We start from the raw sequence: 22,837 nt of genomic DNA on the forward strand, positions 1-22,837 counted from the left end.
ACATTTTAAACTTTTAAACAGGTTCTAAGAAAGAGAAATCACAATATACGCAAAGTTATCATATCATTTATTATTTTATACACATATTACAGGATACATACAATGTTTGTATTTTAATAACCATTGTCATTTATCAATTCTTCAATTATGAGTAAATTTCAATTCTTGTATTAATTAGAGTCTCGCGTTAGCGTTTTAAAATTTACTGTCTCCTCATAGAGCCTCCTGCGTCAGTTCATGAATTCTGTCCCGATTAAATCGTTTAAAAATTGGTTTATTTAATTTACATACATCCAAAAACGTAAAATATGCAATTCAATAACAAGAAAACTTGTACCTTCAAACGGCAGAGTATATTTAATGCTTCATATTATAGTAGAACATTTTATTATCGAAGTTTATTTATTTATATCGAACGCAACAACACGCATTACTCCATCGTGTTTAATTGCTGTAGAAATCAATCAAAACCGTTACAAAACGAGTGAAACAGAACAAAGGAACGCATCCTGTGTTGGCCAATTTAAAACATTGTACTAATGGTGCAATTATTGTAAGTTGTAACGAGAAATTCATGATAACAATTATTTTCGGTACCAATTAAAACCTTTTTATCTTTGTTTAGCATGTACACATTAAAATGTCTGATTATTATAGTATTCCGTCTTTAAAATTACAATTAGTCAACATATTTACTATTCTTGTTTTGATTTCTTTAAGTTTTTAAGATTTATTAGCAAGGTACTAGCAATTTACCACATTTTTGAATTGCCTCATGAAATAACACAAAATCAAACGGATATATATGATCTTCAATCATTTCCAGTGCATTTTTTGACATTTTTATAAAAATTTAATATAGATAACCAAGAATACATTATATAATTCAAAATTTGTACCACAGATGACACTATTACGGTACTAAAGTAATAACTTAAAGTTTTCTCCGCTAGCTGGCAGTAGAAGTGATTGAAAATAACTTCTATTAATTCATTTAATCCATGAGACACGTACGCAAATAATTACAATGTATTTAGATGTATATTTAATTTTAATTTTATTAAAATTTAGTTATCCGTTAATCTTTACCTATCAATTGTTTATAATTATCAATTCGTCGGTTTCACGCTTGCAATTCACTGTCAATAGTTCCACGTGCGCCCTGTCGTCCTTAATAGTTTAAAATACTCGTACTCGTAATAATAGTGTTTATTATTAAATAATTAATTCATCAATGCTGCAATCAATTAATTCAAATTCGCTACGCATGTGTGTATGTGTGTGGGTTTTGGTTTCGCATTTTGTTTAATCAAATGCGCATATTTATCATGTGGCATTTATACAGAAATATCATTTCTTTAAAATTTAATTAACCGTATTTAATAATAAAATTCTATATATTCCTGTTATCTCTCTGGCAACTATTCGTATTCGATAAATTTGTTTCTTCTCATTTGTTTATAGAATGCAAGAACAGTGTGTGTTTGTTTTTAGTTTATTCTTTCGCTAGACTATAGTTATAATAATCCGTAATAACATTCTGAACAACAGTTAGCTGTTTAGCTTTTTGTTTTTGACATATTTTTATCCACTTTTTGTGTGTGTTTTAAGTTTAGGGGCTTTAAGTTTAACGCTTACTTTATCAAATATATTGTTCATATTAACATTCGTTACGTGCTAATCCCGTTTACGTAATCCGTGGTTCCATAAATTCCAGCCATTTTTGTGTGAAAAAATCTCCATTCCTTTTGCATTTTTATCTGGTTTTATAAAGATTTTCATATTTTCAAAATGTTGTGTGTCTCTTACACTCGCTAACAATAGTTGTTAGCATTTCGATATGTGCTTCTATATTTATTCATAGAAAAACAAAATTTGCTCATTGTAGTATGCAATAGTCAATAGTTTTTATTAGAAAATTCTTTTCTGCGAATACTGTTCACGTTTTAACTTAAAAACTCGCAGCGCTATGCAATTTGCAGCGTTTATTCAATTCGATTGCATTCCGATTAAATTCAAGACTTATTCGTACTCAATCCATCCGGCCAATTTGACATATTTGACATATTCGTTGTGATTATAAAATTTATACATTTAATAACCGGCGTAATATTAATTTTAATCATTTTTAACTATGTATAGTTGCGGGAATTTCGCTTGACGCACAAAAATAATTTTATATTTTTTGTTATAACTGTAAAATAAATAGCGACAGTTAATTTATTTTTGCTGTTCTGAATTTGAATTAAATTTTCTATCAAGTTCTTAAAAAATTATGTTGATATTGGAGTTTAATAAAAAGTTATAGGTAATGCTTCAATATTTTTTGTTATAACTAAACAATGAGCAACAATAATTAATTTATTTCTTCTGTTTTTGGTTTAAAATTAAATTCTCTATTCACTTATGTAAAAATTATTTTGATATTGTAATTTGATAAAAAGTTACAAGCAATTAAAATTTAACTTTAGTAAATTTTGATTTCACAAAAAAAGTCGATAATGTTTAACTGTCCATAACTAAAAAATGACTCAACCAATTTACAATGTTTTTACTTTTTTAAATTTATCTACTCACAAAATAATAGAATAAAAGTAAAATTATTTTAGTGCCAAACAAAATAGCCGCAACTGCACAATTTAACAAAAAATTCAAAAAATCTATTTTTCTTTGATTCTGATTGCATTTTCGACTAAATTCAACCAAAAATCAAGCATTGGATAATTTTAGTATGTATGTATATAATTTCACTATATTTTTTGTAAATTTAATTTAGCGTAATATAATAGTTTCCATTTGATTAATCTTAATAATAAAATTATAGATTATTAGTTGGTCCGTGCATTGTTTTAATATAATTGATTAAAGATGGACTGACTGGTGTTTTGCTTTATAAATGTATGTACGTAGGTAATCATCCGCATCGCAATTTCCTCTGCCCTTCACCGCCACGCCATCCACGTGGGAAAATGCGCACAACAAATTTTTAGCGTAATAAATATTTTATTCTCGCGCCGTGCACTCGCAGCGATTCGTCATTGTCGAGTGTAGGTGCGTGCGGCTGGTGTGGTGATGACATAAAACTTTTCGAAAAACTTCGGTGGAATAAAAAAAGTGGAATAAAAGATTTTTACGATTACGCTCTTGGCACAACGAGAGATAAACAACTACGAATTAAATTTAAATCAACACGCAGTCGGAGTCATTTTTTTTTTTTTTGCATTTTGTAACGAGCTGTGTCTTCGATTCTTGCACCAAAGTATCAAAATTTATTCCGAAGCCTTTTTACTTGTTTCGATTGTTTCTTGTTTTGTTTTGTTGATTGTACGTGTCTGGTCTTGAACATTTGCTTGTTGGATATGTCTAGTCCAATCTTAAATTCGTTAGCGTCGAACGAGCGTAAAAATAGCAACCAAGACCGTAATCGACGAATTCGCCAAAAACAAAGCTCTCGTTACCCACGGCGTCGGATTAAAATAAACTTCATGCGCCGATCGATCCGTCGACCCACTAAAGTTGCGGCCGATTTATTTGTTTGCCTTCCAGACTTTCGAACTGAACCGTCATCGCGGAAACGAATTGCGACAATCTAATTTACACACATTTGCCGAACGAAACGCAATCAACTTAGATTAGGTTTAAGTTTACGGTGCCGGTTAGGTAGTCCTCACGAAGCAGGGGGACCAGTGTCGTCGTACGTCTGGAAACAAACAAGAACATAATTAATTCAAAGGACACTTAATTAGCGTAAAAGATTTTTGGCAAAGATTTGCGTACAAGTTTGCAAAATTAGTGAATTAGGTTATGTAGCTTATTTTAGGTTATAGGTTTGATCTGTCAAATGTCAAAATCAAGTTTGAGGTTAGGTTTTGTATTAAAAGTAAAATATTTGATAAAAAATGGTTTTTGTCTTTTATTTCTAAAATATTGCAAATATCTAAAACTGCAAAAGCCAAAAGATGCGTAATTAATTTCTCTTTCATACAGTATATTATTTAATGCTGTGACATTAATACTTTTGAAAATATTTAAGTTTTATTGAAAAAAGACAAAAAATTACTTTTACAAGCAATTTACTTAAAATTGTAAAATTTATGTTCCCTAAAAATCCCTCTTAATTAATAAACATTTATTCTCTCCCAAATTTATTTTTAACATAAAAACTGTTAAAATAAGGTTAGTCCTTTAATTTACTTCGCAAGACCCGCCACCAGGGGATATAGCTCAGTGGTAGAGCGTTCGCTTTGCATGTGAAAGGCCCCGGGTTCGATCCCCGGTATCTCCAATCACATCCTTCTTTTTACTCCAAATTTTGCATCACAATCGAATCGATCCACACTTTATTTTATACCAAAAAGAAAACAAAAAAACTTTTGTTTCAACTCAACGAGTATAAATAATGAATTCGTGTGCAATATGATTGATTAAATAGTTCTCGCATGTAAGCAGAATGTACGAATAGCGTAATTGCAGAGCGAGTGGTATTGTGCGCACTTGCCGAAAGGGTTCGTCCGCAGTTAGTGCAAACTAAAGCGAAAGTTCGCCAAAGTCTCACCCGCCTCGATTGTGCGAGGATTACATTGTAACGCAAAATCCCTTCGACGAGTTGCCACGGCTCGTTTGCAATGGAAATCACGTTGACGCGTAAAAGTTTGATGCGGGCGTCGTCGCCACCTCCACCGGCGCGACAATTCAATCCAACCCAGCTCAAGCTAGTCATCAATAACACGGACGAGTCATATTTAAAGCCGGCTTTTCGGAAACTTCCACGCCAAAAAAGTAAATATTTGTTTCAGTAATCATATAACTCGAGATGGCGAGAGATGTGCTTTGTTTTGTTGCGGATCGTGCGAATAATCCACGGGGAGATTTGTTGGTTTAAGTAAGTAGAGAAGTTAGCGAAATAAAAATGGAACAACAAGGTGAAGTGGGCGTTATGGAAAATTACCGCCGCCGGCGGCGGGAGAGTGTAACTGCCATGGAGGCGACGATAATAAAAAAATCGTAATATTTTTGCTTTGACGTGCAAAAAATAATTTTACATTTTTTGTCATAACTAAGAAATAAATAGGAATAATTTATTTATTTCTTTTGTACTTGATACTAAATTAAATTCTCTACCAAACTATGAAAAAAATAGCTTGATATTTTAATTTAGAAAAAAGTTACAGGCAATTAAAGTTGAATTTTGGTAAAATTTGTATTCACAAAAGAATTGCTGTTTGCTGCTATATTTTTCATTATAACTAAACAACAAAATGTGATAATTTATTTATTTCTTCTGTGGTTGATTCAAAATTAAATTCTCTATCCAATAATGTAATAGTTAAGAAGATATTTTTATTTGAACAAAAGTTACACGCAATTAAAATTGGATATTGGTAAATTTTATTTTTTACAAAAATTATTCCTAGTGTTATACTGTTTATTACTAAAATACTGCGGTGATGGCGACGATAATAAAACATTCTCAGTAAAAACATTCAAAGAAAAAAAAAGTAGATGATATAAAATGTACTTGAACGTCCGATAACTGCTCAGTAAAACCATTCCGCGACGGATATCAAATTTAATAATTTTACTTCATCATGAAGATGAAATTATTAACGTTTTATGAAGTCATATATTTTATGGTTGACCCAGTATGCATGACCGCAATGTCCCGCTTTATAAAGATTTGATGACTCGTCGACCGCCCCGCTTTTTAACTTAATTCTGCGTATCATGATTTAAGCCTTAAACCTACTCTTATAAATTTTATCGTCTGACAAATAAGTCTGAGGGGTTTGGGGGTGGCATTGGGACTTACTCGGGCGTTCCTCGCTGAAAGGTGGTCGGTAATTGTTTCGCTTGCGCGGCGCGGGCGCGCGCCAGGAGGCTCATCACCGTCCGCTTGGTGGGGGTCATGGAGGTCCGCGGGCCGCCCGCCAGCAGGGGTCGCTTGCGCCCGGCGGCCACCCCCGAGTGCGTGCTGCCGACGCCAGTGGCGGCCGCTGGCGGCGCGCCGTTGCTGGGCGATGTCTGGCCGTTGTTCATGCCGTTGGCGGTGGCGGTCACGTCGGTGCCCATTGGCGAGGCGGTAACTGATACAAGAAAAGAAAACAGAAACAACTACATTAGCAAAATTTAAACTCGCGGTGGCAGGTAGCGCATAATAGGGACGTACAAGTACACCTGGCAATTAAGAATATCGGGGTCAGGAGGACTAGCAGTGCTTAAGTGTATTTTTTAACGTGTTTGGAACTGGGTCAAGAGCGGAAGGTAAACGTTTTGTAACAACTGAGGGAATTTTTAAAATCCAAACATTTATTTTCTGAGAAAAAATGTAATTTATGGTTAGCTTATTTTAATATTTATATATTTTTTTATTAAAACGTAATTTATAGTGGTTAAACATTGTAATTTTCAAGGAGAATATTTTAAACGCGCTTTTTAGCAATAAACGTATGTCAAACGTACTGCCGCGCCCTCTGGTGGACAACGGACCGCAACATAAGGTTATGCTGGTAATATACGTCAATGTCAAAATATTACGCTATTTTTTTCTTTCGAAAAAAGCAAATTAATCACAGAAACAACCAAAAATAAAAAGAAAAATTGAATTTCTTCTTTTCTGAACTATTTTCAATGTATTTTGACATAAATTGTTGTTGTCGCCTTGAGCATGCGTAACATTTGTTTGCATCTTGATGAAGCCCTTCACATCTGCATCTCCACCGCCCCCAGATTTGCCACCCCATATGCTACGCGCCGCAATCTCGCCGCCGGGCTCATACATAATATGAAAATGATAGATCTCCTGTTGTTGTTGTTGTTGTTGTTTGTTGTAATTTATGATCTTGTCGTACTCGAGTCTTTAGATGTACTACCTATGTGTAAGTAATGTAATGTTGCTTTAATGCAGCGCGAGGCGCCTCGCCGCCCTGGACCGGTCATTAATTTCGTCTAATAACGCTGCGGCGCGACTATAGTTAGAATTAATTAGACGCGCGTGCTACTCTAATTACGGCCAATCAGTAAGAAAACGCGTCGAACAATTAGCCCAGTAATTAGCTTTCCATTGAATTAGTTAAGCGACGGATTTGATGGGAAATGATTAAAACTTTGAATAATAACAACGTTAAGAAGTGATTAAACGCAATCGCATTATCATTTTAGAATTTTACAACGTTAGCAGCACGCAGCATTATTAAAAACGTTTTAATAAAAGTGCGCGCACTCAAGGGCTGCGGAGGCGGCGCAGGCGGTGTCATAAATCAATTAAATTTTGACGTGCTTCGTTGACGACGGTTGTGTTGTGTTTAATGTACACAAAATGTGAAAACAGACATACCGGAATACATTATGAAACAAAATTAAGATGTGTAGCGCAGGTGCAGTGGCTTTAGAAATATGTGTCGTTCTTTGTTAGCCGCGGGGAGCACATCCCGAATGAGATAGACGGGAATTTATGTCGAAGACATTTCCTACGTTGCTTGAGTTATTTTATATGTTAAAAGCTATGTGTAATATGAAAATGGCTTAGAATGGAAATTAAAGTTGCCTATTACAATTTCACAAGTAAAACCCTCTTCATTTGTTTGCTCCATGTGGAATTATTTTAGTTATCATGAAATATTATTGTTATTCTATATTTTTAGACCACCTGCTTAAAGATATATATTTAATTTGTATTAATAGTACAAATATGACCTGATAAATATGATTTTTATGATTGGCGAATGTTTGTTTCTCTTTCACGCCTAAACCACTTGAGTAATTTTGATGAATTTTGGTATAAAAATAGTTTAAATATATGAAAATAACATAGACTACTTTAAATTGTATAAAAACATCTCAAAAGATGTAAAATAAACAGTAAAAGTTTAAAAAGAGAATAAATCATAGTCCTACTTAAATTATTCAAACCTAGATGGCGTAATAATGCACCCATTTGCATTTTTCTGATTTATTAAAAAACAAAAACGCCCAAAATGATAAATATATAGCTTTATACTCTTCGATACCTGAAAATAAATTCTGCTTCACAGAATTTAATATTCAAATGAATGCACAAAATACTTTTGCGGTAAAATAACAAAATTTTCATATTAATGAATTAATTTCGCGCACCAGGCCAATATATTTAATTAGCGGCGTCATGCCTGCGGCCCGTAACCGAAATTCAGTACCTACTGATAAATAATCGTTCTGTTACTGACAATTTAAATTTACGTTTACGCCATTTGAGACACATGCCTGCGTCTTGAATAAATTAGACTGTGTTTAATTAAAGCTGTCATTTATGTACAACACGCCTGCTCACGCCTGCCTAATATATTGCATAATATTTCGTTCTAAATTTCATTTCGATTGAATATTATTAGCTTTATTGAATTTTTGTCTTAAGGAATTTATTTCTGTATTATTACAAGCCGACGCAGCGCTGGAATGTGAAGCATTTAATACACAACATATTTGGGTGTAATTTCGCGCTGGTGAGCGGACTGCCCAAGAATAAATTTCTGCACGGTGAGAAGGCGCAAGTGGTGGCCATGGAGATGAGAGGGAAAAATTCGGATACTTTGAGGAATCTCCTTTATATTTCGTTGCCGTCTTCCTGCACGTAGTGATAGCGTCGGCGAGGGTATTAAGAAAGGTTAATACTGGCAAGTCATTACTCACAATAGAGTTCGGACACGGCGCTGAGGTCAAATATTGAATAATTCATTAGACTTTAAGCAAAAAGGATGGCGCATCTCAGTGGATGGTTTTCATCAGTCCATGGAGTCTTGTGTGAACTCTGGACTTGCAAAATGCATCTTATACGTCAATATACGTCATCTGTTTTAATTTAAGTATAGGTTTTATTGATGGATGTATGTTTGACACTCGTTAACGCCTAGACCACTTGAGTAATTTTGATGAATTTTGGTATGGACATAGTTTAGATATGTGAGAAAAATATAGACTACTTTTTATTGCAAAATTTTAACATTTAAAGTGTAAAATAAACATTAAAAATTAAAAACAAAATTTAAAAAATGCACTTTTACGTCGATTCATGTTACCAATTTTAATTAATTTTATTTTTCTGATATTCTTTGTCATTACGCTTTTAAATTTGTTAACAAATTCCACACTAAATTGCCTCCCGGCGGGAATGCTTACAGTTGTCAGCGGGTGTCGCGTCGTCGGGATGATGCAACAAAAAAAGTCGTGTTTGCAAATGTCGGTTGCAGTAACGCGCTGGGAATCGGTCAATAGGCTGACGGTGGTAATTGGGCGCTATATAGCTCACCTGGCTGCAGACCCCGCAGCGCCGGATGCTCCTCTTGGGGGCTCTCCGGACCGCCGTCGTTCGTGTCGGCGCTGAGCCGGTCGTCGTTGGGATACTCGGTGCCCGAGCTGGAGCCGCCGCTGCCGCTCGCCTCGTCGCCCTTGTTGTTGTTGCGCTGGCTGGACAGCACCTGCATTTCCCACATTTGCTCCTGCCTAATGTCATCGTTGTAATCCTGCAATGCAAAGCACGGACATGTTTTATTTATGGCGCTGGATTGCAGTGTGAAAAATAAACTGGCAGCCCGGTATGTATTAAATTTTACTGCGTATGGCATATTGTTTCATTACGTAAGGGTGGGGAAATATTATGTGTGTTGGGAAATTGTTTTAGGGAGGAATGTAGAATTTACTGTTTTGGAATCATTTAAATAACTACATATAATCGGAAGACAATTTTTAAATTAAAAAAAATTTTTACTTTTCCAATAAAACACCACTTTTTTCACGGTATTGAAATACAAAAATTGTACTTTAGACATGGGTGACTAAAGGCGTGACTAAAGTACTTGTGAGTAAAGTGATTCTTAGCGCACTTGATACTTAATATACTATTATTTAACTCATAATTTAAAAACAAAGTTTTTGTAATTTTTAAATGTAAATTTTTATTTTTTCCAAAAAATAGAGAAGATTTATCAAAAAATTAAAGTAAAAAACGTGTCGATGTGTTAAAATTTCCAAAATATTCGAATTTTACCAAATTATTTTTTCCTTTTCAAGAAAAATATTTTAAACTGCAAATATTTATTAACATCAATCATCCTGTATGGAAAATATGAGATACATGAATAATTCACATCGACATCACCCTAATTTTCAAATAAGTACACAGATTGATTTTGTACCATGTTATTTTTTTTCTTCAAAGCTCAGCGCCCTTCGATTTGCATAAATAGCGACTGGAAGCTCGATTAACTTTCATCCCCGAGATTGTGCACACAGCGTTTGATTAATGAATTTTTTTTTCGTTTGGTGTAAAAAAAAACACATTCGCATTGACAATACGGCCGCCTTTTCAAATGATTTTCCAAACGAAAGCTCGCGCATGCCCCGCGCTTGAGCCACGAGTGTGTCCTTGTGACGGATGTCCTTGCACAGTCTATCAAAAGCAACATTAATGTACACCAGGGTTCAAGTTTCTTCGTCTGGCAAGGCTTTAACCCATTTCACGCATAAACAGCTAATACATATATCCATTAGGAATCACGTTGCCGACAACTTGTTTCTTTAGCATTACGCGTATGAGGCTCGTGTTAAAGTTTCGGTTTCACGAGCGAGGACGACGCGGAGTTAATGGTAACTTCGGAGGAAAATTTGTCGGAATTTAATTAGAAATTTGTGCCGCGCGCAGACTTCTAACGAAAATTAATTTTCTGTGTCAAGCTTCATTCGGATGGTTTGACCTGTAAACACCAAGCATTTTATTGTTCATAATAAAATAATATTACATTGCGTTTCAAAAAAATTGTCATGAAATGTGTGAAATGCATGAATGTGGATTATTATTCGAATGTTTTTTTGTTGTTTTATCAACAAAAAGGCATTTTAATTACTTTTGCGGAATGTTTTCATTGTTGAATTGAAATTCCGAAATTGTTTTTAAATGCATATAAACCCAACGCGCTACAAATTAACAGAGTGCAGTCATTTATCATTCACGGAAATCATTAAAAGCACTCGTAGCGTTTGTTAATGTGACTCGTGTAACGTTTTGTGTCATACGCAGTGCATTAATCAAACAATTCTTAGAAATTTGTCAATTTGTGTATTTACAAACGCAATTCGTTGGAAATACGCACATAAATATTGTTTTTGATATAATAATAATTTAATAGCATAAATCCGTAATTTTATTACAAATTAAAATATTTTGCAAAAATTATGTAAATTTTGAGGTTATGTTTCCAACCGACAATTTTTATCTGCTTTGTTTTTGATATTCCGTGACTAAAGTACTTTAGTCACACTTTAGACACGGCTTTGGTTGTCCGTGATTAAAGCACCACTTTTTGTATCTAAAAAGGTGAAATTTGAGTAAATTGACTCCTGCATATTGCTAATTAACGATTTAATTATTTCCAAATCGTCGCACTGATAAAACCATAACAAATACACGTCAAACTCGTGCCTACAGTGTTACTATTTATAAATGCACGCCGTTTTGTCTGTTGTTGAACGCGAATTGTGTGCGTGAGGTAAATAGTCCGCCGCCCAGTCAGTCGACTACCAATTTATCTCGTTGTTTTGTTCTACACTGCGTGCCGCCACCATGGCGCTTTGCCTGCGCCGTCGTTTGTTATTATTATTTGACGTAGATACATGTTAGGACACGCCACTTGTGAAGTAAACGTTTATATATGGTCGTCCCGAAGTGACACATCCGAATGATGTTGCCACATATAAAACAAACACTTCTCCTTCTCTGCTCCTGCTCAACGTACTACTCCTTTCGTATTTCATGTTTACAATATGTGCAGAAACTCGGCGACATCTTGCGCACAATGAAATGGACATCGTCTCAATGTCTAATTCAATTTGATGTTGCGTGCGTCGGCGTTAATTACGAGCGGAGACAACGCGTCGGACAAGTGAGGCGGGAAAGTAATTTAAGTGCAAAACTTGGTCCGGAAGGAGCATAACATGCGCCATGTTAAAAGTGAATCTAATAAATATAAATTAAGCGTGATGGCGTACGTGCGCAGCCATGTTTGGATGCACATGGCTACGCTAATGTCACCATGGTGACGGTACATTTTTAATGTTTTAATGTTGTGCCGGTGAAGAGTGTGTGGATAATAATGCAACATCTAATTAAAAAGATGCATGGAAGTTAACGTAGATAGATGTTTGTCTCATCATTGCATATGATTTTTTATTTTCATTAAAAGATCAATATTTTAACTTAAAATTTAAAAAAATAGATTTTTGGGAATTTTTAATGTAAATTTTTATATTTTTGCTATTTCTGTCAGAAAATGCAACAAATTAAAAAAATAAAAACCAAAATAAATTGGCAAACATAATATCTTGAGATTATAGTCAAATTTAAAGTTTTTTTTTCTATTTTTTTTGTTGCTTAATTCAACGGTTTTCCAAAAATACAAAAACTTCTTTCGAAACTAAATATCTCCAAAAGTATTAAACATGCAGAATTGATAAATACATCATTTCAAACAGAAATTAATTGCGCATCTTATTCACCGAATAAAATATTGACAAAGCAATTTCAAATATTTTTTTCGAATTTAAAAAATTTTTTTCCAACTTTTTTTACAAATTCTTTAAATTAATAAAACCTAATAGCTCCTTAATACCTCCTCTTCTTCAAAACAATAGATAATAATTAAACCTTGCGGTTATTATGAAAATTAATTGGACCGCGATTAAATTTTCTAGTCTTCCGACGCCATTAGTTTCATTTAGAACGAGCCTGTAAGAATCCGAATGATGTAGTAATCACCGCCGCCACTGCAGCCCCTTCCTCATCCACATCTACCGACATTATCTGACCGAAAAAAGCTTGAACATTTTCCAAGGCTTAGCTCCAGCGATTAGCAAAATTAATGATCAGAATATATATACATACTTCTCTCTGGCAGCAGAAAATGAGACGGACAGTTTTGAATAAAACGAACGCTACGCAAACTGATAACAAGAGTCAATTAAAGTTTCTTCGACTTCGCTGAGAAATGAAATTCGAAATAATACTAAAAGTTTCGATTCGTCGATAACTACCAGCCGCGGCCTATCACACTGATGATTTATCATTTTCTACTCTACGGAAACGTCCAATAAGAGATATAATTTATGTCAGCGAAATGCATTCATTTTCTATGGTTTTGTAGTCTTTGAAAAAAGTTTTAAAATTTCCGATGCGACAAGCAGCGCAACACGATTCTTCAAACGAAAAACGACGAGAAAAAAATTTAACTACGATAACCGTGGCGCACAGGACGTTTAATCATTATATTGTGTAGTATAGCTGAAGAGAGAGCACGAATTTTAATTACTTTCTTGCTCGTTGCTTTGTTTCAAGCATTCAAGCATTCAGCCGGTTCGAATATAGATGGCTTGCGCCGAACTTATTTTTTGCACAAGTCAGCGAACAAGTTTAAAGAGAGGGTCCGACTGTCCGACGCGAATGGCAACGAATTTTTCAAAAAGCGAAAAGTTTATGAACACGACAGACGCTTCGGCGAGCAGCCAGACAAAGCGATCTTCAAACGTGACGCGGCTCGCTGAATATTTGAAATTAAAACCGTAAAACCATTTTTTTTTTCTTACTTTAGTAAACTTGACGTTTGGATGTAATTCCACCGCTGACCGATGTGAAGTGAGACGTCGCCAAGTTGCGAACGCGAAACCTGTGTGAAAGTCGAGAAGAAATGCTCTCCATTCATATATTCGTTTGCCTGCATGATTTATCTATCCGCGAGGGACACTTGAGCGCGCCGCGGAGTGCACATAAAAAGCACAAACGAAATATCAAGAACGCGCAAACTTTCTGGTTTAAGTTTCACCCCGGACTTGGATCGGAATGATTTTTCCATATTTTCGCCCGCGGAAGGAAATATTTATCCCTGCGGTGTATTTTTCCGTAATGCGTTCGACTTTTGCGTCGGAAAAATACGCATACCTTCGATATTTAAATTCCGAGAAAAATAATTTCGCATTCGATGAATTTTGCGACAACAGCGATGTTTTGCAATATGCAAAAGATGTGTAAAAAGCAAAAGGTAGCTATTTTTACGACTGAAAGAGTTTGTATTTGTATTTTTTTTACGATTTGAAGGGCTGTACAAGTACAACGCAATGAAAACAATATTGGAAGTGATAAAAATACGACGCGACGTAAAAGTCGACGGATTGATTGCTGGCATTTTAGTTTATATTCGATAAATCTATAATTAAAACGAGGCTGTTTGATTGTCGTATAAGCGCTCAATATTTACGTTTTTATTTTTTATTTTCAGATAAAACAACAGAGTTATAGCGATATCAAATGTTTTCGTGCAATATAAACTGTTTTATCCGTAAAAAAAGTTAAATACAATGTGATATTATGGAATTTTATAGATTGCAGATAAACGTCATCGTAAAGAGCTTATAGCTGTGCCTGTTTGTACCTAGATAGTGGTGGAGGTAAATACGACGCAATAAATGTCTATTTTATAATTGATTATCTTCATCAAACAGGGCGTAATTAACACAGTCATTAATTATGTACCTAGAGAGTAGAAAATATAATTTTTTGGATTTAATTAATATCAAATTGAAAATAAATTTTAATTGGTTTTATTTATGCGAATATTTTTTATTGAAAAAAGATAATTATTGGTTTTGTCGGTAAAAATTGTATAATAAAGATCTAGTGTGCTAAGGGGCACTTTATCAACGTTTAGCAAGGTGATGCTTTTGTTTTTTTACTTTTTTTTCTATTTCCACGTTAAATTTTTGTATTTGAATGCAAACTTAAGTTCCACACCGTGACTAAAGCACTTTAGTCACGGCTTTGACCATCCGTGATTAAATTACTACTTTTTGTGTCTCGAAACAGTGAAAAAAGTGGTGTTTTAAAGGTGAAAGTTCAAAAATTACATTTTTGAGATTATTTGAGTTTTAAAAAATGTGTAGTTTTTTTTAAAATTCAAATAATCATGAACTTCGCACTTAATAAAGAAAATAACTGCTTGTATTGTATTTTTCATGAGCTATAGAATTTCAGTCATCATTTACATTTGTTATAACGTACAATACTAGTACTTAAAAACCAATACTAAAAAGTATCCAATGCGAATTAAATTTTTATTGCCAAAGTTCATAAAACCGGCAACAAATAAAAAGCACAATAGCATACGCGATATACTTCCTCCCACAGCAAAAAAAATCCATCCGCGCCGACAAAAACAACAATAGCGCACATTAACAACGGAAAGCAGACAAATATTAGATAATTACATAACATTCTCATACCCTCGCTTTTATTACGCACTATACCTACAACTCTACCAACTCTGCCTCCGTTCCGTGTGCTCAGTACGTTCTGCACCATCAATGATGCTGTGACGTCGGACAATGTTGCGGAAACGTTTCTCTCCGAGCATTAGATTAATCTAGGAACACACAATAACTATCGCATTTCTCTCAACGCTGGTTCCCATGGTTCCTAAATCTAACGCCCGCGCTGCGGAACTGCGGAATAAATACAGCGGGCGTCACTTGTGTTGGCAGGACGATAATAACCGGCCGGCAGGACGCAGGAGGTGGACTCACTACCACCTTGTTGTTGCCAGTTGAACTCTTGGTTATACTACTACTGCTGCTATGTTGCTGCTATCACGCGGCGGCAATGATTCAACGCCTGCACACCGTGCGCCCGGCGCCTCCACATCCACTGTTTTACTACTGACGCTTGAACGCGCGCTACTTCCTCGACCGCCCCTGAGCGTTTCCTCTTTTCGCTTTTGCTAAATGATCGCAATAAAGATAAACGCGTTCAACTGCTATAAATGAACAACTATTAGATTTTCGGTTATAATATAACACGGGCAGCGCGGCGAGATTGCCCGGCGCGCACAAAGGGCAACTTGGGAGGAAGAAAAAAGAAATAAATATAATAGCTGCGGGTTGAGTGTAAAAAACCTATATGTATAGGCTGTGCGTATCTTTATGTCCGTTCGCCAACCGCTGTCGGTCGTAGATCTCGCATGGCCAGCGCGATCTATTCATGTGCCTTTTTTAATACTGTCCCTTTGTACCCTTTGTCTCGCATGCATGTCGCTATAAAATTTTCAATTGAGCGATATAAGGCGGATAGAAATGGGCGGTAAGGAAAAAGTTTCTATTGAGTAATATGTGATCGAATAAAAATTCGTTTGGGAGAGAATTTCCGAGTAAATTTTTAAAATTTACTAAATATTTAATAAAATTGGAAATAAAAAACAAGTTTAGAAGGATTGAAAGATTGGTAAATTCTCTATTAAATAAAAATTAAAAAAAATATATTCTAAGGGGTGAAAGGTCTAAAAACGTGACTGAAAATGATAAAATTTGCATTTTTTTGTTTTTTTTTTGAAAAATTTTTAAATTGCGAATATCTCGTAAATTAAAAGCAATATAGAAAAATAAATTAAAGATTATGAATCTACGCCAAATTCTCCGTAAGATGAGAGTATAAATTTATAAAAAAATTAATATAAAAATATAATTTTTTTGCCAAAAAAATAAAAATTTTACAACAAAAATTCAAATGTTGAATTTTATAAGTATATATTTTTAAAAACTGCACTTTTGAACTTTTCTAGTTCACAAAGATCTCTCTTATGACACTATAACCATCCAGCTCATCATCATACATCAATCTCCAACTTGTTTTCGGGCAACAAAACTTTCCGCTTTATTTAATCCACCATCTCAAAAACAAGCTGGCCAGGAGTATGCGCAAATGCAGCAGTAATATTTTAACATTACATGCCATTAGAGGAAATTGAACTCCGCTGAAATTGTTTGTTTTCGCCGCGACGTCGCCGTTGCACTATGATGAATGCATTTTGAGATTGCGACGTCTGCACGCCTTACACTTGAACGACATGCAAACATAGAGAAATGAATATTGCTATTGACTGCCTCTGCGCCCGTGTGCCTGCATCCGGCCGCCAATACTAAATCATAACCCGCATCGATATTGACATAAGTATACTAGTTTACCAGTTATAAATAACTTAGAATAGAGTAGTAGGGGTAGTATTCACGCCAACACACGAGTATAAATTCTCAATTTTAATTCCATATTGCGAGAGAGTAGAGTGTTCATCCATCTTGCATTGTACGGCGCACGTTTCGGTTCAGCGGCGAACGAGTGTACAATTTGTGTAATTAAACCGAAATTACGTTCGTTGCTTTAACTGCTTTTGTTTGACTAACACCTATCAGCGAATTGGGGCTTATTATTCGGTCTCCTTTCGGGGCTGTATTAACAATGTTGGGTTTACGGCGTATTTGTTTACCAATAAATTTTAACAACAAATAGGTTTATAGTGGTATACTCGTAAATATTGGTTGTGTTGAGTAATAAATTGGTAAACAAACACTATACAAATCATTCTAAATTAGCAAATAAAGAAATAGCAGTATTTTATTACATTTTATTTTTAATTTAAATAAAAATCAGTTTTATTGCTTCAAACTTTTAAAATTGAAAAAATAGTGAAAAATTAAAAGGAACGGTAAAAAACCAATCATAACAGACAACTCAACTCTGACGTCACTTCCGCCACCACGGCAAAATAAACTCGAACGTATTTTCTTTCGATTGAAATTAGTTTTCACAGATTTGATATTTTTAATCACAAAATATTAAAATTTTTATTATTTTGTTATCTTCTGCATGGATTTATCAGTATCGAAAACATCTGCTCAACTACATGGAAAATAATTAAGAAATGTCATTTTGACAACATAACCTAATGTTGGTGCCCCGCTGCCAGATGTAAAGCAAATGGACATCAATTAAGGCCCGCACGCAGAGAATGCGGTGCTGCGAGTGAAATACACTCGCCGAAATTTGTTAATTGTCAGTTTGTTATAGAATAATTTATATTGAAGCGTTTCCACTGCACACCTCGTCCAATTACTCACGCGGCCAACCACATTGTGCTCCCAACTATCCGAAAGCTACGCAGGATTAATTGCGCTTGGCATATTTTTGATATTTTTCCAAGCGAGCGCACATAACAAACGGTTGGAAATTTGTATCAATTTAATTCACTCAGCCGGAACAACGAAAAGTTACACTCTTGAATGACGACCAAGTTGGCTCGGTTTTCATCAAAAGTATCAAAAGCATAAAATCGTGACTAAAAATTGCCGCGCGCAAGCTGTGCCCGCGCTTTAATTGCAAGGCGTGAGGAAAACACGCTCGGCGTTGAACTTCTCTAATTACATTCGTCTTTCTCATTTGTTTCTCAGTGAAGTAGTATATTTTCGCCCGCTGTCTCGGCAGTCAGTTAGTCTTCGGTCGAGTGAAAGACGGATGCAGGCAGAGGTAAAGTGGGATGAAAAGCCTTTACCTATGCGATTGACGCATGCGTGAATGTGTGTGTGTGTGTGGGAGGATGTAGCAGCAGCAGCACCTTGCTTAATTTCATTAGTGACATTCGCAAGCAAGCGGGCGCTGTGTCTGAATCTTGGTTGGAACTTCAAACGAATCCCAAGATGTAAGGCGGAATGGTATCTTGAATATGTACAATGAAATCAAATTTTGGCGTATTAAAGCAAATTGGTAAATGGTAATAAAAATCATTTCATTTTTTTAAACGTTTTATTAGCAAAAATTAAGTTTTATTTAATTTTAGATTTGAAAACATTCTTTAAGCTTTACCCCGTGACTAATGCCCGTGACTAAAATACTTTTGTCACTTTTTTGACCGCCCGTGAGTAAATTTCCACTTTTCGTGTCTCAAAACCGTAAAAAATTGGTTTTTAATGATAAAAATTGAAAAATTAATTTATTGTTTTCTACTCTAGATATATAATGTTGTTTTTCCATATAAATATATTTAAATATCATACGAAAACGTTTGTGAAGTAAATAAAGCCGTTATTTTATACATTTCCTTCATTTCTTTGTTTTGAAAATAAAGAGACATTGCAGATATTGCAGTCATTTTTTGCGCCGCCGTCTGAGATTAAAGACTACTTTAAAACTACTACGATTGCGAATACAAGAAAGGGGCCGGCGTTGCCGGCACATTTCCCGCTTTTATATATCATCTCGAGAACGTGCCGCATCTCTCGTATGCCAACGAAAACGTCTACGAACACCACGTTTTTGCCTGCGCATTTTGTTTGCAGGTTTTTCCCGCCTGGATTATTAATAAGCTAAAACGCTGCACCACTATCCACTGCAAACACGACTCGACAACACGAATTTATATTTTATCATGGCCGCGTTGGCAAAAAGACAGCGACACTAGATCAGCAATAATGTAAACTAAGCAAAAACGCCAAAATCCTGCTGAAAAGAAAACAAATTAATCAAAAACCGAATGTGGATTGGTTACACCTTTCCAGTGTTTCTGTTTTATTTCTGTTGTTGTATTGATGAATATAAAAAATAAAAAGTAACAAAGGTGTTTCTTTTATGTTCGTAATTTTGTAGTAAATTTTTAGTAAAAAATATAAATTCGGATTTCAAGTTGTGAAAATGCTGTTATTGGATTTCTTCGGGTGGGTCCCATGGGTAGAACGCAGCCGCCAACTATAAAATTGTCATCCGAGTGAGGCAGGTATTTTAGGTATCTGCGCCACCATGTTTTTTGTTTCGTGCACAGCGAACCCTCGCATACCTATCCTACCAAGTCTAGGCTCGTAACGTGTGGAAATGGTTAAAGCCATCCCGTACGCAGTGCAGGATCATAGCCATGGCGCAGGCAAGTCGTTGTAATATTTATTTGTTCTTTAGGATGCGCGAGCAGCCGGTTTAAGTGGTGAATTTATCGAAGAAAATCGACGATTCATGTGTGCGGGTGTTGAATCCACCTACGCCCGAAAAACGAGTGAAAGTCCTTATTTTACTTTATGGTCCATAGAAAGGAGATAAAATTTATGTCTTCCCAATACATCCTATTACACCACGCTTCTCTTCTCGACTCATAGCAAGCAGTTTTTAAAGGTAGGAATTCGGAGTGTGGAATCCGTTTATTTACGAATGTTAAAGACACCACTGCTACACTGCTACCGCACACCCTATATAATATGAGTGATGCTGCAGCGTGTTATTTATTCACGCTTTTCGATTCGCTTCTGTTTTATATGCATTATCATATGATAATACGCGGGCCATGGCTCATGTATAAGTAACTAGGGTAAATATGGTGCAGTACGTGCACAGAGAAACAAATATTAAGAACTATTCAAAATGCATGCATTGATATTTACAATTGTGCAAACTTTAACTGAGTTTTAAAATGAACCGGAATTAATTTTAGCTTGTAGATTTACCAGGAAAAACGAATGAATATCTTTGTAATACCGGGAAATTCAACCGATGAATGTAAATAACTTTGTTCGCGAATAAATTTCGGAATTGCGCAGCAGTACAAAACAGTGGAAAGTAGAAACTGTGTGTTGTGGTTCGGTGAGTTTTAATGTTGTTCGTAGTAAATAGTTGTATGTGTAATTAATCTATAGCTTCATCAACTTATATGAGTTTGTAACATCCATTAGTAATACCAAGTGGAAATTTTGATGGAGTGGAATATATTTATATTTCACATTAATATAAACAGTATTAATGTATGAATTCAAATAATTGTAAAAGTTATAGTTACTGTGAAAAATTAAAAAAATGTTTAAAATTGATTATTTTGCATCAAACTTTCAAATTTTAGTAAAATTGTGGGTAGACACGTAATAATCTATTAATATCATACTTTTGGAGTTAATAAAGATAAAAATTAAGAAAAGTTTACTTTAGTCACGGCTTTGGCCCTCCGTGAATAAAGTGCCACTTTTTATGTCTCAAAACCGTAAAAAAAAGTAGTGTTTTAAAGTTGAAAGTACAAAAAACAGTTTTTGTGCCATATTTTACAAAAAAATCTAAAATATCAAATATTTTGAGCAAAAAACAGAAAAATCAACTTTTCCTGTTATTTTTGGTAAAATTTAACAAAAAACTGGAATTTCTCCAAAAATCTTAAACGTACAACACTGGTAAATGCAGAATATTAAAGAAAAATTATGTTCCAAAATTATTTTTATTGAAATTTTTACTTAATTTTATAAAAATACAAAAATTTAAAAATTAATACGTTTTAGTTAATGTTTCACCCACTCTCATCGATTGTAATTCCACTTCCCTCCCAAGTAAACACATCAAAACAAAATAACAATTATAATAAACTATCCAAACCACAATATCTCAATAAACGTCTGGGTCCTAACTCTCCTCCTGACACGCTCAACTCATTTGCTGAATCGTCTACCCCCTCCCAAAATAGATTTTCTAATGTACGCACGATCTTAATCCACGCTGAGCGATAATATTGTTTCCCTGCGATGTGTGTCTACAAACACAACTACCGCTCCTCTGCGCTATCACAACACGAAGCCGAGAAGAGCAAACTTTATCAAACAATCTATCACCCCACACTCCACACCCGTTTCGCTGGAGATGCCTATTAACCGTAGAGTGTCGATTCGATGCGTGCGGAGTGGTAACTTTTGAAGTTGGCGGTGTGCAGAGGGAAACCGTTTTAGTCACGCTACATGACTTTTGACAATCTCGCAGCAGCTATCTCTCACCCACACAGTTAACGCGCGCGATCAGGCAGACGTGAAACTTCCTTAATTTCCTTTGCGATATTCGATTTTCTATCGGTGCAAGTGCAAAGTGCAAGTAAAGATGAAACTTTGTTGGAGCATGTAATCCTGTTGAATATGTCGAATACTGCCCGTTTCACTGGGCATATTGTGCTGGAAATTTCAATGCATAAATATGCTGTGAACGTGGACGAATTATTATTGCCGGCGGATAGCAGAGTAGAAGTCAAGCGTGCACTGATTTAGTGTGCTGAATGTGAAAAAGTGGAACGCAACAGTTGTGCCGACATTGGCCAAAGAAGTCTTTATTGATTCGTTAAACTCGCATCGGATGGCGTTCTGTGCTTTATTCCCGACTGCTCGAGCAAATTTTACGACGATCTGATTGTGAGATAACCGGGTAAGTTATTGCCGACAGTGTGCAGTCCAAGGAAAATTATTGGGTGTCGACAGGAAGGAATATAATTAAAATTAGCCAAGTTGGACAGTTTGATTTAGAGGAAAAGAAAGATGTGAACTATTGTTTGTTTATTAATTATTTTTTTAAACGCCGAAACTCATTTTTCTTCCATTAAAAAAAGAAAAATGACAAAATTGCAAAAATTTTGCTGTCAAAATATTATTAAACCACTTTACTTAAATAACCTTCTAATAATTCACCATAATCCATTAATATTTGCTTACACACACTTTCTATAAAAACCATAACCATAATTTATCCACTATCTCTATAACATCTCCCTCTATACCAGTTCAGTTCAGTTTAATATTGTTTAGTTTGTAAAGAAAAGCTAAATTCATTTTACCTCCTCGTGTGTGTTCAATCAGGGATGAAATACGATCGTCCCTAATACCCTGTCGATGCGCGGAATATGAATTGAACAAACAAGTACTTAATCAATAAGTTCCTTCCATATAACCGCCCAAAAAATGTCTGCGCAATAACAAGTCAAACCGCCATTCGAGCTGCACGTATGTGGATGTGGATAGAATACGTTGAGGTGTTTTGCCAACGAAATATCCTGGCAAGCTATTATCAAGGATCTCGACGTAACGCTAAAACAACACTCCTCTGCGGTCATACCGCCAGCGTATAGGTGCAAAACCTCAAGTTGGGACATGCGAACGTGTCAAGTCAATATTTTATTATATCGAACCGGCGTGTTTACTATCCAGCAGCAGTCCAGCCAGGTCG

At 35.2% G+C, this 22,837-nt stretch overlaps 1 protein-coding gene and 1 non-coding gene across 6 annotated transcripts in view; one reads left to right on the top strand and one right to left on the bottom strand.

Annotated features, from left to right (window-relative positions):
* Positions 1–46: 46 nt before the first annotated feature.
* LOC135799706 (KH domain-containing, RNA-binding, signal transduction-associated protein 2-like) overlaps positions 47–22,837 on the bottom strand; it is a 104,556-nt gene continuing 81,765 nt past the window's right edge. For all 5 annotated transcript variants that reach the window (XM_065312902.1, XM_065312899.1, XM_065312900.1 and 2 more), the window contains 3 exons: positions 9,281–9,494; positions 5,810–6,083; positions 47–3,700 (listed from right to left, as the gene is read on the bottom strand). In XM_065312902.1, coding sequence (XP_065168974.1) covers positions 3,628–3,700; positions 5,810–6,083; positions 9,281–9,494 — 561 coding nt within the window. In that variant the 3' untranslated portion in view covers positions 47–3,627. The remainder of the gene's footprint in view (positions 3,701–5,809; positions 6,084–9,280; positions 9,495–22,837) is intronic.
* TRNAA-UGC (transfer RNA alanine (anticodon UGC)) lies at positions 4,214–4,285 on the top strand. The gene has a single exon. It is a non-coding gene; the product is annotated as a tRNA-Ala (tRNA).

This window comes from Atheta coriaria, unplaced genomic scaffold, assembly GCF_025399875.1.
Source record: "Atheta coriaria isolate IRGN ID8LTWV9N9 unplaced genomic scaffold, Caltech_Dcor_3.1 hic_scaffold_9_pilon, whole genome shotgun sequence".
In the NCBI taxonomy this organism is placed as follows: Eukaryota; Metazoa; Arthropoda; class Insecta; order Coleoptera; family Staphylinidae; genus Dalotia; species Dalotia coriaria.